A 17,865-nucleotide genomic window follows, 5' to 3' on the forward strand; every position below is an offset into this window, starting at 1 on the left:
GCTAATTACTATTAATGCTAAAACAATACAAACAAAACCGTTGTAAAACTTCTGGTTCGTTGCGATATTTTATATTCACGAGTTTTAAAATTCTTACAACGACAACAGGCTCCTGATCTAAGCTTCGTATCAATGTAAAAATAAACATATGAGCCGCGTCACGACAAAACCAACATAATGAGTTTGCGACCAGCATGGCCAGACCAGCCTGCGCATCCGCGTAGTCTGATCAGGATCCATGCTGTTCGCTTACAAACTCTATAACAAGTAGAGAAACCGTTAGCGAACAGCGTGGATCCTGATCAGACTGCGCAGATGCGCAGGCTGGTCTGGATCCATGCAGGTTGCAAACCCATTACATTGTATGTTGGTTTTGGCGTGACGCGGCTTATATATTTTGGCACCAAGGGTAAGTGAATTAACAGTTAACCGTTTAAATAAACACCTGTCGGCCATATTACATGCAATCATACACATTCTTTGTACTAATTTAAATAATAAATTCTGACAATTATTTTCATTTTATTTATTCGCCTAAATGTATAATGATTTAAATAAAAAAAGAAATGTTTGTTTCCTATTTTTGTTAAAGATTTGTATTCATTTAAGAATAGAATAATATCAATAAGAAATATAACAACATGTGTGCAGAAACTAAAAAAAAGTAAATTATTGAAAAGAGCGGAGTTTGACTTATGTTTGCATCAAATAATGGGGATTTGTATAAAAATAAAAACTGCGAACATAAAACAAGTATTCTGCTCGTTAAATTATCAAGACTGAGAAACAATTTTATCTTAAAATTTATAAACCTATTTTTAGAAGTACAAACCAATTTTCTTTTAAAATATGTAAATCTGTTAAATCTAATTTTTTTTTGTTATTATATTGAATAGATAAAACATAACCTATTTTTCGGCTATCAATTTCATAAATTACTATTAAAATAAATAGAATTTGAGTGTCTCTTTTCGATATGATCTTTCTTGCACATAATAAATAATTTGATTCGCACCCCTGCTGTTAAGTGATAATTGAGATCGCTCAAGATTATAAAGTCCAATTAGTTGACCAATCAAGCATACATAGGTCGTGTCACACACACTGATTAATCCCTTTGTACTACAATGTCCAGGGGCTGTAATACCTTGACATCTTCGGTGTTTAAATGTCGTTATTTTTAACTCGGTGTCTTTTTTACCCTGAAGGGAAGTTATGATTAACGCATTTAACAAATGCCCTTTTCATGTTTTTTGTTTTTGCATATTTCATACAAATTATTAATTGAACAAGATACAGTTTAGAAATCAAAATCAAACTCGTAACCAGTCCCAGTCTAAATTTAGGGATATATCCCTGCTGTAATAATCTAATCCGGCGGCCATATTGGATAGCGAAACAGATTAAACAGTGTTAAAGTTTTCTAAAAACAAATCAGTTTAACCCTGAAATAAGCTGTTGTTCACAAAATGCAACTATTATACTGATCGCATATTGATATTGCAACGATAAAAGATAACTTTTAACCTACCTTGTTTTTGCAATATTCTGAATTTTATTTACTATCCATTCCCAATCCCGTTTTTTCTTTTTTCATTTCGCCCGCGCTATTTCTGATTGGTTGATAGGATTCACGTGATACAAAACCAACGCTTTAAACTCATTGGCTGTTTTGAAAACGCGTGATATGCCTAGATACATTTTGTAGCATTAATAATGCCACTGATTTATATTAAGGTCGGTGATAATGCGGAAGCATACTAAGACCTTTATTCGATCCAAAATAATGCAATATTACATGTATAATTACATGTATAATTACATGCAATATTACATGTAGAAAATATTCATTTACATTTGTACTGCACAATATATAATAAAGTAAACATAAAAACATTCATATCATCAATGAATTATATAAGTACGAATTACACAATAAATCAAATTAGAACTTTTGTACCTTTAAATTTAAAGCTCTAAATGTAAATTATCTTTTAAAACAATTGCATTTATTTGTTAAAAGTCATTTTTAGATGGGAGGGTTTTTTTTCCGTATTCCCATTAAAATAAATAAATTACTTACTTACTTACTTATACACATAAATGAAGTATAAAGATCCTTTCACATTATCTACGGATTTCATAATTAAAATAAAACTTTATTAGTATAAAAATATTTGGAGTATCGGTAAAAATTCGAAAGTCCAATTTAAAATGATTTTACTATCAATATATAATTTAGTATGTTCTTAACTTGAGTTTTTTAAATCAAACTACGACAATTTTTATTTTGTTAAACAGAAACTTACTTTTACAAAAACTGTTTCCAAGATACATAATTTTATTTTAACCAGGTAACAACTGTTAATTTACATAGTATGGCCATGTTACCCTGTCCTGAACAATGTTCAAGTCACCGAATTATGCAGAAACACGGCTGATGGGAGACGAGGAAACTCGGGAAATGATGATGATATTTTTCAAGAAATGCTATTTCGAATAATTTGACATTATCTATCAACAATGCATGTACATACACCCCAGTGACATCCATCTGATTCTAGCTTGTGAACTTAGATATAATTGGACCTGGCGGCAGGGTACTTCAAAGTATACTTTAAGATAAATCTTAATTGTGTCTTGTTTAAATGACAAATTCCGCCAAATTAAAGGATAACAACAACACGACGCTGCAAAAGCATTGGAAAGAATACATCAGCTATGTCTGTTTCATTTTAATATGTCGGGTTAGAGTCTTTATAATATCTAGAACAAAATCACTAATAGGATTACAATTTAATTCCCTTATTTCGCACATGAATTATATTAGAAATTGACATTAAAAATACCGTTAAGACATTCAACACCGCTAACTTACCTAATCGGAGAAAACCGACACTCGATATACCTGGCTGCGTTTATGATCAATATCCGGATCAATATCCGGCTTAATCAGTATTGTCTTCGATTATGGCAATACAGCACGTGGCTATTACACAATATTATGTCATAAATGAGACCGCGCGAAAAGAAATCAAAATTGGGGAATTCGGAACTTTATAAGATTTCTATTCAAAACTTGTGTACAGAAACGCAAATCTTTGTTTCCTGAAATAAAAAATTAAATAAATAAATATATGAATAAATGAGAAATGAGAAATGAGTAATGAATGAATGAATGAACGAATGAATAAATAAATAAATAAATAAATAAATAAATGAATAAATGATTGATTGAATGAATGAATGAATGAATGAATGAATGAATGAACGAATGAACGAACGAATGAATGAATGAATGAATGAATGAATGAATGAATGAATGAATGAATGAATGAATGAATAATGAGATATCATTGTTTTTTTTACATATGCAAGTACATATATTATATTATGCATAGCCTATTTTTATAGGACATATATCAACGTAAAATTTAATTGCTGTGTGGACAATCCCGATTTTATCTTCGTGATTTCACAATTATTTTAACTTTCACGATTTCAACTTCACAGATCCACGATTTAATTATAATTAATTCATGTTTTGAACATCACAATTTCAACTTTATCATTTTCTCATATTTGGCTTATCATTATAAAATATTATAATGAAAAGGAAATTACAAAATAACATGATTCACCATAGATGCAAAATGCAAAACAGTACTATCTAATCGTGAATCGCAATTGTAAATTATTCGCTATTTATCTGCGGGTGTATGCTAAAAAGCAAACCAAGCTGTATTGAGCTAGAATAGCGCGTCTTCATGTTACAGGTGGATGTCTTACACGTTCTGTGCACTGACGATATTATTTGTACGCAACTGACGCGTTAACAACTCCAGGAAATTTTGCATTGTGTTAATTGTCAAATGTCTGACAAATATATGATCAGACTATTTCTTTACTCTTACAGGAAATAGGCTATTCAGAAGTAAATTTTCATTCCTATTTCTATATACAGAATCCGTATTTGCACGAATACGGAATTTCGTATTTTAGTAATATACGGACTTGTTATAAAAATTCCGTATATTAGTAAAATACGGACTTCGTACATCAAAGTTCCCGTATATTACGAGTGTACGGAGTTTGTATATGAGTCATATACGGACTGATATAATATACGGTCCCGTACATCTCCGTATTTCAAGTTTCCCGTATTCTTACACGTATATTAATGATATACGGAATTTCGTACACTTCCGTATATCCATGTCTTTTTCGCAGTGTATAGTAAGATTTAATGTTGATATTAAATAACTATATAATTTTATGGATATTGGTAGGAAAGTTTGCAATTATATATGAAACGATAGATATAATAAGGGAAATATCTTTAATTCACCTTGTTTGAGTAACTTGCAGTAGCAAATCAAACATGAACAGAACAGTGTTTATTTCATAACTTGTACACACATAGGTTCATCGTTATAACAAGCATTTTGAAATATAATATAATTTAAGGTCAAATATTTTACAATGTAGGAAAAAATTTCTTGTGAATTGCATATGAATAAATTCAAACACTTTTAGATCCCTATATCACAACAATCGATTGTTAATATTCAGAAAATTCAGTTAAATAGTCATAACTTTCTTTTTTTTTTCAAGAAAACATACAAGTGCCAGTACTCATTTTCTTTGTTGAAACATTACTCATCCAATGGAAGTGATTTTAATTAAAACAAATTCTGATTTTTGTGCCCCCACTATAGGGGGGCATTTAGATTTACCCTTGTCCGACCGTCCGTTCCCTTTTTGTGTCGCACGTAGCCCAAAATGTCATGAAACCTTACAGAAATGTTGATCAGCATGTGAAGTTGTGCACCTGGGTATTTTCATGTTGATATTTTTAGTATTATTAGAGTTATTGCCCTTGACTTAGTAAAGATTTGCAATTTTCAACATGTGTCGTACGTAACTCAAAAAGTATTTGACCTAGAGTCATGAATCCTAATAGGAATGTTGATCAGCATGTGTAGTTGTGCACCTGTGTATTTTCGTGTGGATATATTTTGTATTTTTAGAGTTATTGCCCTTGACTTCGAAAAAAAATGCAATTTTCAACTTGTGTCGCACGTAAATCCAAAAATATTTGACCTAGAGTCCTGAAACCTTACCGGAATGTTGATCAGCATGTGTAGTTGTGCACCTATTTTTTATGTGGATATATTTAGTATTTTCAGAGTCATTGCCCTTGAATAAGTAAAAAATTCCTAGCGTCATGAAACATTACAGAAAATTTCAAATTGTGTCGCACGTAACTAAAAAAGTATTTGACCTAGAGTCATTATGAAACCTTACAAGAATGTTGCTTCGCATGTGTAGTTGTGCACCTGGGTATTTTCGTGTGGATAATTTTAGTATCTTTAGAGTTATTACCCTTGAATAAGTAATTATTTCCAATTTTCCAATTGTGTCGCACGTACCTCAAAAAAATAGTTGACCTAGCGTCATGAAACCTTACAGAAATGTTGATCAGCATGTGTAATTGTGTACCTGGGTATTTTTGTGTTGATATATTTAGTATTATTATAGTTATTGCCCTTGACGTACAATATCTAACTTGTGTTGCTCGTAACTCAAAAAGTTTATGACCTGTAGGCCTGAAAGTTTACAAGAATGTTGGTCAGCATGTGTACTTATACACCTTGGGTTTTTTTGTGGATTTATTAAGTATTTGTAGTAATTGCCCTTTACTTAATAAAAGATATTTAGTTTTCAACTTGGGCACATGTAGCAAAAAAAAGTATTTGACCTAGAGACATAAGATTGACAAATCGTTGGAGTGTGGGGGGCACCCGTGTCCTATGGACACATTTCTAGTTTCTAATGCGTTTCTAAGGGAAAATAGATCTATCGATACTTTAAGGCTTTTGATAGACCTTTTGTTAAATTTCAAAATCAGGAAAGCACAAAACGTGTAATATTCATTTTTTGGGGACTTCCTGATTCTTTAAAGTTTCCTATTCATCAATAAATCGGCCATTTTGTTTCCAGAATCACTAACCTGTCCTGTTGAATTGTGTTACTTGATAAAAACGCAATCAACTGGTTAGATAGCCAGAGTACTATCCAACTGTTGAGCAATGAAATTTTATCCAATGGACATCTGGCTTTAACCACTGATAGCGTCACGTCGCACTAAGTAAGACGCTATGCGCTTATTATCAATATATTGACCAAGTTTTATTTAAACACTGGGATTATATGGGGAAAACACAATTTGATGAATTATTGAATATTTTCATTTTGACGCAAAAATATATAAACTTTTACTGTAAATGTGATTTTAATTTGGTTTAAAGGAATTCCGTTATCACCATTGCACTGTTAAAAGTAACGCACTTTCAGAATCTTGGTTTCATTAATGCTCAAAGACAATTTTTATAACCGCTGCCAAACAAAGTGAAAGAGAATGGAGAGCTCGAAAAGACAATCTTACGTATTATTCAATTATAAATTTTTTATACCTTTAAGATATGTTGAATGTTGATAAAGCAGATATGTCATTATGTTGAAAGAAGTAGACGATAGTTTAAAGGAATTCCGTTATCACCATTGCACTGTTAAAAGTAACGCACTTTCAGAATCTTGGTTTCATTAATGCTCAAAGACAATTTTTATAACCGCTGCCAAACAAAGTGAAAGAGAATGGAGAGCTCGAAAAGACAATCTTACGTATTATTCAATTATAAATTTTTTATACCTTTAAGATATGTTGAATGTTGATAAAGCAGATATGTCATTATGTTGAAAGAAGTAGACGATAGTAAGTGTTTTAATAATATTACAAAACGACAAACAAACTAGTTTGCTATTATCCAATTGTTTTTGAGGGAGGCATATTTTAAGCAGATATTTATAGACTCATTTTCTCCGTTTTCCTTCAAGTGGTAAGATTTTATTAAGCAAAGATCTTACATGAGTAGGTTTGTGATGTCATCCAATCAACGATTTAACTAAAGGCACGCTTTGAATTACAAAATAATTATAGTTCACACCAACCAAAACTATGGTAAATGCACTTTCTTGGTGTGTGTGTAAAACAGTGCATTTAAGTACCATTGAATAAAGAAAAGGGAACACGTCTTATATGATATGGCGTGAACAAAAACTGTCAAAGTAATTTTACATCGTAATCGTGAAAGTCACCATGGATTGATACCGATAACAATCCATTGTTTCAAGACAAACTGGAAATTTATATACACAAATTTGAATAGTTAATGACAAGGTTACTCTTCATATCTATATTCGGTCAAATATCAATATAATTGAGAGAAAATGTTTTGTAAATGCCAGTTTATTATATTCATTTGGGGTAAAGTACAGTTATAAAAGCGTTAGCTTTGGCAAGTGAGCCAGACGGAAGTCTCGCAAGATGCTTCAGAAACACGAATATTGAACAGTATATTTATAGTTATTGCAAATGAAAGTTTTTCACTATACTATGATACTTTTTTTAGGCAATTATCCTTTTCGAAATGGCAGATGAGTTGAAAATCAGGTTGTGTTAATAAAATACGTCCTACTTATAAATAAAGTATTGTATCAATTTTTTTAAGATATGCCAGTACAAATGAATCCCAATATAGTTTTAGTAATAAAACTAGAGTAAAATCAGTTTTTATTTTAATTTGCACTGTTTGCTTGAAAAATTACAAAATAAATACGAGGAAAGTATTTCATTTTTTATAAAAACAGAAAATCTAGATTGAAACAGAATAGTTACATTAGATTTCTTAAAACACTTAGATACCAGGAAGATTTCCAAAGCGCAATATTATTGTTAATCATAAGCAGGCCCATTATAAACATATCCGATAATAGACTGTGTTATTACATAACTTCGTTCTAGCTTCTTTAACAACCCAATCTACACGTTATCCTGACTAATAAGGACACAGATAATATTTTGAGTGCGTTGTTGTAGATAAGTGATGCAAGGTTCAAGTGAAAATGCGCAGGAATATAATAAGATAGCTGGTAGGACTGACTTATTACTTACAAAGCATTTGAACAATAAACCGTACATTATTAAACCACAACACAGAAAAAATAATCTAATATCTACTTAAATTCAAACATACTAATAAAGGTAATGTTAAAAATGTGTATATTCTTTGGGAGTAGAAGTAATTTAGTAATTTTCGTGACGTAATTTTGTTTACTTACATCATATTTGTCATATGACATTTTAACTTCCTTTTTATATCGCGCATTTATCATTCTGTGTATGTTATAATGCACTCGACTGCCCTATCTGTTCCATAGGAGAGTAATGTGAAGTGTTATAGAATAGAATACATGTATAAAACACTTATCTTGAAATGTTGAAACGATTGTTTTCAATTTACTTAAGAGATTTTCGTTGCGCCATGCAAAATGACATGATATGATAATTCCATTGATGTTCAAAGTGTTTTGACGTTAGAAGCTGCCGTCCGTAATAAAATGATGTTTTACAAAGCAGCCTGGCATGTCAAATCTTAAATGAAATTATTAGCAGATACGGAGTAAACAAAGTGACACAGAATGTTATTAATGAAAGATACACAGATAACATTGATAAATGTCTTACTTCAAAAGCAATCCCTCTTTGTAGATATAGCACTAAACAAATGATTAAAAGGCCGTTCAAAGAATATTTTGAAGAAAAGGATTGCATAACATAATTTATTATATATTTCAAACGTATAAGAAAGTACATTATGACATTGAGCCTTCCATATTGTTCGTTATTAATTTGTCAAAGCACTTAACAATATCATGCAATGAGACACCGGGGTGACTTCTGTCTAGGGACATATAATATTTCAAATAAAAGTTGATAATAAACCCTCAAAGCGGTTTTTTACGTTACTGGCGAAGTATAATCAATATGTTCTATGCGATGTAATTTCTGAATGTTTTTTAAGAATAAATTTAAAAAAAAACAATACTGCGAAGAAAGTTTCAATTCACACATTATTTAACAATGTTTTTTAGTCTTACGGTATAAGTGGTTCAAAATTGAATACTTTATCAGCAAAAATAACAAATAAAGCTATTAGAGGTAATGTTTAAAGGGTAAAAAATAATCAAATAATGTCACATAATTTATTTTCCTTTTTATAAATGACCAAATGACCTAACTTTTATACTACTGTTTTATACATTAGGCTTTTATGTCAGTCATAAGTTTATATCTTTTCCTAAAAACTAACAGATCATTGTTTATACGTTTCTAAAACAGGTTTTTGAGCTTCACATTTACAGTTTTATCTGTAACAGAACACTAATATAAAGACAGGTAGAATATTATATAACAACAACACTACTATGTTCATTATGTAGATCATTTTATTATTATAGTTTCACTGAACCCAATTATATTTGTATAATATGAAATATATATATAAAAGGGTATTAATTTATTCAGATATGTTATGAATGTGTGAAAGAAGTGCTAATTATGTTTGATTTTAGTATTACAACAGCATAATATCATAAGAGAATACTTAAATCCACTGATTAAATGGCTTGACAATATAGTTGGATTTGTATATTCTGACTAAGCATTATATTTACAATTATCGTATATGACAAGTTTAAAACGATACAAATGGAACTGGCTTATATTTCCAATTTGCTGATAATGAATCCATCCACAAAACATCTCACTTAAAATATTTATGTCCATTTTCATTCGCAAATTGAAATGAAGTAAATCTATTCGTTATATTCCTGTGCAAACATGGTTGGATAAAAGTAAATGAAATAATTTTATCTATAAATTGATTATTAACGAAACAATCTAAGCTTGATTGCAGAACGTTCATGACACACGTTATTTTGACAAACATCTCATAAATCCGTTTGTCAAAGGAAATGTAACTGTGAAAGATAAGATATTGCGGGCAAATATCATTGGCCAAAAGTATAATGAATTGATCTCTTTAATGGCAAGAAGATCAATAATCTTGTACTAAGGTGACATTGGTTCCTTGTATAAATATATCATATGATTTATATGACAAATACTCCACACAGTATTATTTCAATCAATGTTTTGAGATAAATTAATTGCTTTTTATTGTTTTTATAAATGGAATAGCAACTAAAGAATTAATATATGTATGAGACATGTTAATTATAGTCCATACCAAGCGACGATAGATCTGAACGATCGTTAAATGTACCTTGTGACCTTCAGGAACATTATACTTGAATATATGAGCAACTAATAAAACAAGCAATTATCATGATAGTATTGCAAGCAATCCATAAGTCCCCTACCGGTTAGAACCCCATCAACATTCTGATGCGCCATTGGCCATTCAATTTTACCAGTGAATGAATGGCATGAATGAACTTAAATCTTTTGAGATCTATGTTTGTCTATATCACAGTTACTGTAATGTGTTAAGTTTCCCTGCCTAGTAAGGAAATTATGTTTATACAACCTTGTCATATTATTACGATGTGGAATTTTAAAGTAAATCCTATAAGGAATGAAGAAGTTGGAGTGAAAAATACCAATTTCTCGAAAAGATCTAAGTTCAAGGGGGACATAATTCTGGAAATAGTCTTGCTAGAGTATTTAACCTTCTTAAAAATGTTGAGTGATAATAAGAAACATATATATAAAGTTTGAAGTAGATACATTAGGAAAAAAAGAAAAAAAGACAACATTTTTCATAAAAATTCTAAGTTCAAGGTAGGTAATACTGATAATTTTTGTGCTAGAGTTGTAAACCTTGTCACATATGATGTGGTTGATGACAAGAAACGTATATTTAAAGTTTAAAGTAAACACCTTAAGAAATAAAGAACTTATAGTGAAAAAGCTGAAAAATTTAAATCAGAAATCTTGAAATTCAGGCTATTTGTTGCCATAGCAACCATAATTTTCAATATAGGAAAAAAGAATAAGATGTGCATAATCTGCAGGCTGCCATCTACCCATATTTTAATTTTCATAAAAATATTTTCAGCACTTTTTGAGTTATCACTCGATCCAGTTTATGTGTTAAATTTGCCATATTTTCAGACTATTTGTTGCCATAGCAACCAGAATTTTCAACATAGGAAGAAAAAAAAGACGTGCATATTCTCCATACTGCCATCTATCCATTTATCAAGTTTCATAAAAATATTTTCAGTACTTTTTGCGTTATCGCGGGATCCAGTTTTGTGGACGGACGGACTGAAGGAGTTCTTACCAGAGCTACATTTAGCTTAGTAGGAACGAAGGCCTACGATGCATGTCAGGAAGGTTTTTTTAAACCAGGCTTATTATGTTCTTGAATGTCTAAATTTGAAAAAAATCTATGTTCCCAGAAAATCAAGGGTTCCCACGTTGTCCAAATTCAAGATGGCCGCCAAGATGGCCGCCAAAAATTTAAGAAAATACCATTTTTACTTAAAATACAAATACAACACTCTTTTTTCACCGTTTGAATTCATTTTTTTATCAAAATGATCGGAACCGCGTAGAATTTCGGATATATAAGCAAAGTTTCACTATAAAAAGCGTAACTTTTTGAAAAATGCCTTAAAATATGCCAAAAAGGGGGTAAAAACGTGTCTTTTTTGGCATCTGGCTGCTTCCAATTCGGCTCAGAAACTTATTTTACCTCTTATACTATATTTTTTCACATTTATTTACAGATATATGTTGACCAAGTACAAAGAAAAACATAAAGTTCAGATATGAAAGGAAATATGAATTTAAGGGACTCTCAATATAAGTCGGGTAATTACCTGAAAATACCCGAAAATTACCTGAATAATACATGATGTATATATAATAATTTATTTCTATATATATAAGAGTTTTATTATAACTACAAAACATGTATGTTGTCATTGTATTTCTCTTTTAGTATTGTCTCGATATAAAAGTAAGTCAAAGCCATTTTTATAGATGGAAGGTAGATTCACAAATTACGCAGTTACTCCCCTTTGATATAATTAAGCCATGAAATCATCTGAAAGTTTCCAATGTCATTGAAGAACACACGAAGTTTACCGACGAATTTGCACAGATTTTTAGAGTAGATTGTACCAGAAGGTATGAAACATTAAAAGCCCAGTATTTAATCTTTAATTCTCAAAGAATTTCTTATAATTTATTAATATAAAATGTCAGATTTTAATGTAGAAAGAAATGCACCAGAACTTCACATAAACAAAAGCTTTTGAGCGGTTGAAATGCTGCAAATTTGTAAAAATATTTGAGTATTAATGTTTATAGCTATGATGTATTATAAATAATCATTTTTGTAAAAATATGGACATTCTCTAAGAGGATCCCTGTTTAATTTTCTTAAAAAAACTTGAGTAGTAGTCGGATGCATACAATATCCGGATAATTTGTTTTTTGCCCTCTTTAACAATCTGAAGGGGTTTGAAGACATATCATGTCAAGGTTTACATGTTTTTTTTTGTTTTCAGGCAATGATTGAGGATAGCTATTCATACTGATAATTAATCTGACAAGTGGCTGTAGAGTCCCAATGCACCACCATGTTGACATGGTACGTGCCATAAATGCATTATAATTTATTCTCATCTGTTTAGAAGGTATGTTGTGTACCTTGTTATTTTTATTAAATTAGATTACCCCTAAACATTGAATAATTATTATTAACAAGTATAAAATAATTGCATTTACAACATAGAAGTTATTTGAATATAACATATATAATCATTTATATTTATCAATGCATGTACATGTAGGTAATGATAAAACTATTTATGTGGACATTTCATATTCTTTATATATTTTAAATGTAACAGTATTTTAAATTGAATTTATACAAATATTTACTGTATAAAAATATTTGACATACTTGAAAACCATTCTGTCAGAATTACTTTATTTCAGACACTTCATTTGGCTTAGTCAGAATGGGACCTTAAATGAAAATGCATTATTGTACCGTATATGAAACAACACAAGAATGATCCAGAAGGTCTGTGTTTTTCAAATGTGTAATGTCAATAACTTTTTCTTTAACTGTACAAATATAAATATTGTAGGTTTCTTTTCCTGAGGTGTTAGTATTAGACTTATATAAAAGAATAAAAGATAATTTACATATTATTGCTATTTTATACCAAAATAAAACCCTAAATTCCTATTTTTTTTTGCTTTAGAAGTAAAACTACTCTGCACATACTCCACTACTGAGCCCTGCCTTACAGGCCTTGTTCCCAAGCTAATGCCAGCTGAGCTGTGGATACACCAGTAAGTTTGAACATAAAATGTGTAATTCAACCATTGGAAGTGTGGGTTGGTTGATGTTGTCTCGCTCTCAGACAGTTTTAATAATTATTAGAAATGTGAAAAATGTGCATTGAAATAAAATTCTTTATGCATTAAATTTGTAGAAATAATTGTTTACCACGAAACAGGTGCAATTTAAGTCCACAATGCTAATTACTATACTTAACAGTGTCACAAAAACTAATTTAACTTTGTATTCAATGTATTCAATGATTAAAATACGTTTATTTTGGATTTTAATTTTGAATTTCCTAAGTAAAAAATAATTTTTTGTTTTTTAGATATGTGGAATGCCTTCATCATCAATGACGTGTAGTGTTAAATATTAAACAAATGAGAAAATGTCCAATAGTAAAAAACGGAAGTACGACGAGCAGCTGAATATACCCACAGACTTTAGGTGCATTATTCACAACAGTGGACTTAGCAATCATGGTGACTGTGTAACACTAAATTCTACAAAATTAAAAGTCTCTGCTGAACAAAAACTAGATCAGCTGCACTCAATTCGCAACAAGCGATTAGCTGAACCATGTGACTCACCACATCGCATGCATGACATATGCAAGAGCATTCCTGCCTCATTATGTGGAATAGACCTGAAACTTACTGCTCCCCAGGGAAAAGTAATAACTACGTCTTTCAAAATTTCTTTTGTGTCTCGTATTAAATTATTAAATTTTAAAATGTAAGTGTCGAATTACGCTGAACCATGAGCTAGGCGGAGAAGGATTGACAGCTGTCAGCCTCTTAAACCAGAACAATCAAAGCGTTCTGGTGACATTTTCATATATCTGTTGGGTGTCATTGTTTAGATTGTTTTGCTACATTATTTGTTGCTACATAAGGTTGACTTGTTTTACTTGTTTTATTTTAGATTTAATTATTTGTAATATATCCATTACAGGTGATTCAGTATCAAGAACAGAGCAACATAGCATTTATGCTTTTGGTAAAAGCTCAATCGTTGAACGAACAGTTGGACCTTGAAGAACTGATGCGGTTTCCTTTGACTCCCGTACCTCATAGCCTTGGTACACCTGATGGGTTCTTTTGCAAGAGAAACAAGGCGGCTTTAATGAATGCCATATTGCAGGATGTGCCACAAGCGACAACTCCTTCAGAATCCACCATTTACATCCAAGATGGTAATGCTCTCTTTCATGAGCTTACAAACCTTGCACCAACGTTTGGCGGAATATGTCTGCAGATTCTGGACATCATGGTTGCAAGGAAGAACTTTATTTTTTCGACGGACAGTTACTTCCCGAACTCTATAAAGGCACAGGAGAGAGTGCGCAGAGGCTGCAGTCGAAAATTCATCGTTGATGGACCTGCAACCCGTAGACCAGCGGACTTTAAAGAATTCCTATCCAACGATGACAATAAGACACAATTATGCAATCTTATTCTGCGCGTGTTTGGGCAGTGAGTCAGCAGCATCCAGACTAGATTGATGTGGAACAGCAGTGGTGGTCGTTGGTGGAAGGCTTACCAGTTAAAAAAGACAAATGGTGATGTAAGTTACAATAATGTTAAGCTTTATACCACAGTCTACATAAATTGTAATGTTACCTACTAATATTTTAGTTATTGTATACAAAAAATATTTTATCCAGGCAAAAATCTAGTGGTCGTTTTGTTTTCGTTTGCTTCAGGTGAGAACGGAGGCGATCTTTAGTTTAGTGTCCAACCAAGAAGAGACAGATACCAGAGTAGTTTTGTACATGCACTACGCATCAACGATTGGCTACCAGTCAGCTATTGTGCGTACACCCGACTCTGACTTATTCTTCATTACCTTGTTCCATGCACAGTCTGTACCACTGACAGTTTATCTCGACGTTGGTACAGGAAAACAGAGACAGGTAAAAATATATACCATGCATTAAACCTATCTTTAATTTCTAGTTACTGAATTTCATTAATGTACCAAGTAATTATTCCAACAGTATATACTTTTTTTAATCTAACAGAATGTATATATAATATACCAAGAATTAAAACTTAAAATAAATTAAATTTCAATACATATTTAACTTTTGAATGCATAAACTACTTTGTCATCTTAGGTGGTGAATATTAGTGAGCTGGCAGACTCACAAGGTGCTGAATACAGTGAGACTCTACTAGGACTGCATGTGTTCACCGGTGAAGATGTCACAAGTGCATTTAAGGGCAAGGGAAAGGTCACACCGCTCAGAAAGCTGCAGAGTAATCCTAAAATACCACAAAACATTCAGGTAAAATGTTTGTAACTGATTAAAAAAATGAATTGTCTGAAACAGTAACACATTTCTAACAAATTATGACAGTAAATAAAAGTATAATAGTCATTATTTTTAACTGATATGTCTGTAGGATGCTGGGTGATACTTGGACAGTTGAAGAAGATGTTATGCAGATGTTAGAAGCGTTTGTCTGTGTGATGTATGGGTGTCCAAGGGAGAGGTCTGTGAACACATGTAGGGCAGTTCTTTTGAAGAAAATGGTAGGAGACGACGAACAGCTGACCATGAAGTCAAAGGTGGAATTATCCAAACTGCCACCTTGCCAGGATAATTTATGCCAACACATCAGAAGAGTCAACCATCGTCTCGGCATCTTGAAAAATGCTCATACACCAGTGATAGAACATCCGGAACCACATGATGAAGGGCAAGGGTGGACCAAAAAGAACGAAGTGTTAGAACCATTGTGGGCTGAGGGTCCCATTCTTCCACCAACGTTAGTTGACCTAGTCGAAAATGTTCAAGCAGAGATGGAAGAAGAAGATGATGATGGTTGTCTAGAAATTTCAGTGTCAGATGATGATGAGTGACATTCAGTAACCGTAAACTTTTGTGGGAGATTAGTTATGTAGTGAGATGATTGGTGATAGTTATACTTCCAATTGAGTTGATTGTGTTTTTATAAATCTGTGGATTTGTATTTATTGTCTGTCTTTTCAGACGAATGAATATAGCTGTCATAATCAGAATGTATGGCACGTTAATGAATTCTTTGTTTCTACTCAGTGTATTTGTAAGATATTGTGTTATGCTGAGTCAACATCTTACTGATATTAATTACTATAGTTATAATCCGAACGTTTCAGAAATAGATTTTGATCCCCATGAATGTAATTATATAATGCAACTGAGGGTATTTTCTATTATTTTTTTACAATGTGTCAACATTACATTTAATTATTAAAAAGTTCACGTAAATTGATAAGTTCCTAAATCCTCACAAAACGAAATGAGGAAAATGTAGTTTGTATAATATCCCTCGCACTATTAATACTAAAGTATACAAACATGTTAACTAATGGTCAAAAGCATCATTGTGAATTGTTCGAGAATAACTGTGTATCTATGTATTTATTTCATTGGTGATTATTGCCCCACCCACTTTTAGAGATGGGCATTGTGAACAGTTAAATGTGACATATTCTGTTGTTTTAAGAATGTCTTAAGAATGTCTTTTCTTCATTTTATTGTTGTATGTTCACATTGGACGATATATGGAAGAACATTTTGAGAGTTACGGTAAATTAAGAAATAAGTCGTTCCCGCGATTAAGAGACATTTACCATAAAAATGTGTTTTTGCCAATTTTGCTGCAAAACGTTAACCTTAAGTTTTTAAAAAAAATTGTTACTTCTAATAAATTACTGAGAAAATATGGAAATGTCACAAGAAAGATAAATAATGTTTTGGAATTGACAGAGAAGACTTCCATAACTTGTATATATTAATTATGCAGGTTTTGACTTTTTTTCATGTAATTGTATGTAATTACCCCCACCTACTTTTTATGCTGCACTTTGTTAAATCTGACATCTGTACTTTTAAAAATATTTATATCTTTGTATGCTATTGTATTTTGATGATTAAAGATAAACTCAACAATTTAATGAGCATTTATGCAATTTTAAGGTAAGATTGAGATGGGCTTTTCATTAAAAAATGAAATTTTCGGCCATTTTTAAGGCAAAAAGTTCACCTTAATGTGTGAAAAAATAAGTTTGCACCCTTTAATTACTAAAAGATAGATTAGGAAATCTCAAGAATGATTAAAACCATGCATAGAAATTGCTGTAGAAGACCTATATACTTTTTGATGTATTTTAAGTACATGGCGTATTTTTCACAAAATGGATGGCACTTACCCCACCCACTTAAATAGTCCCTTAAACTAAAATTTAACTTTTTATCTAGACTTAAATATTTTTTTTCAAATTCTTTATCATGTATCTGTAAAAAAATGTGAAAAAATATTGTATAAGAGGTTAAATAATTTTCTGAGCCGAATTGGAACCAGCCAAATGCAAAAAAAAAACACGTTTTTTACCCTTTTTAAGCATATTTTAAGGCAATTTTCAAAAAGTTATGCTTTTTAAAGTAAAAAAATTGCTTATATATCAGGAATTCTATGTAATTCCGATCATCTTGATGAATAAATGAATTTAAAATGTGAAAATGAAGTGTTGTATTTGTATTTTAAGTAAAAATGGTATTTTCTTAAATTTTTGGCGGCCATCTTGGCGGCCATCTTGAATTTGGACAACGTGGGAACCCTTGATTTTCTGGGAACATAGATTT

General features: G+C 31.3%; 1 protein-coding gene and 1 long non-coding RNA gene across 3 annotated transcripts; both read left to right on the forward strand.

The window, feature by feature from the left end:
* Positions 1 to 11,826: 11,826 nt before the first annotated feature.
* On the forward strand, positions 11,827 to 13,878 carry LOC132732702 (uncharacterized). 2 transcript variants are annotated; one of them, XR_009626086.1, is made up of 5 exons: positions 11,827 to 12,061; positions 12,445 to 12,573; positions 12,878 to 12,965; positions 13,150 to 13,240; positions 13,561 to 13,878. It is a non-coding gene; the product is annotated as an uncharacterized LOC132732702 (long non-coding RNA). The 2 variants fall into 2 exon arrangements; XR_009626087.1 differs by having other exon boundaries at positions 12,445 to 12,527.
* A 1,087-nt stretch (positions 13,879 to 14,965) lies between these two features.
* Positions 14,966 to 16,900, forward strand: LOC132732701 (uncharacterized). Its single transcript, XM_060719174.1, has 3 exons — positions 14,966 to 15,147; positions 15,352 to 15,522; positions 15,641 to 16,900. Exons 2-3 carry the CDS (start codon positions 15,419 to 15,421, stop codon positions 16,098 to 16,100), a joined length of 564 nt encoding a protein of 187 aa, XP_060575157.1. The 5' UTR covers positions 14,966 to 15,147; positions 15,352 to 15,418; the 3' UTR covers positions 16,101 to 16,900.
* The last annotated feature ends 965 nt before the right edge of the window (positions 16,901 to 17,865 follow it).

The sequence above is a fragment of the Ruditapes philippinarum genome, unplaced genomic scaffold, assembly GCF_026571515.1.
Source record: "Ruditapes philippinarum isolate M1 unplaced genomic scaffold, ASM2657151v2 ctg5810_1_1_1_1, whole genome shotgun sequence".
NCBI lineage: Eukaryota > Metazoa > Mollusca > Bivalvia > Venerida > Veneridae > Ruditapes > Ruditapes philippinarum.

Excerpts from the sequence above, each read along its gene's own strand:
- LOC132732701 (XM_060719174.1), top strand. The coding sequence starts at position 15,419 with ATGTGTTCACCGGTGAAGATGTCACAAGTGCATTTAAGGGCAAGGGAA. Across the intron at positions 15,523-15,640 it reads AAATACCACAAAACATTCAG|GATGCTGGGTGATACTTGGA; the intron begins GTAAAATGTTTG and ends ATATGTCTGTAG.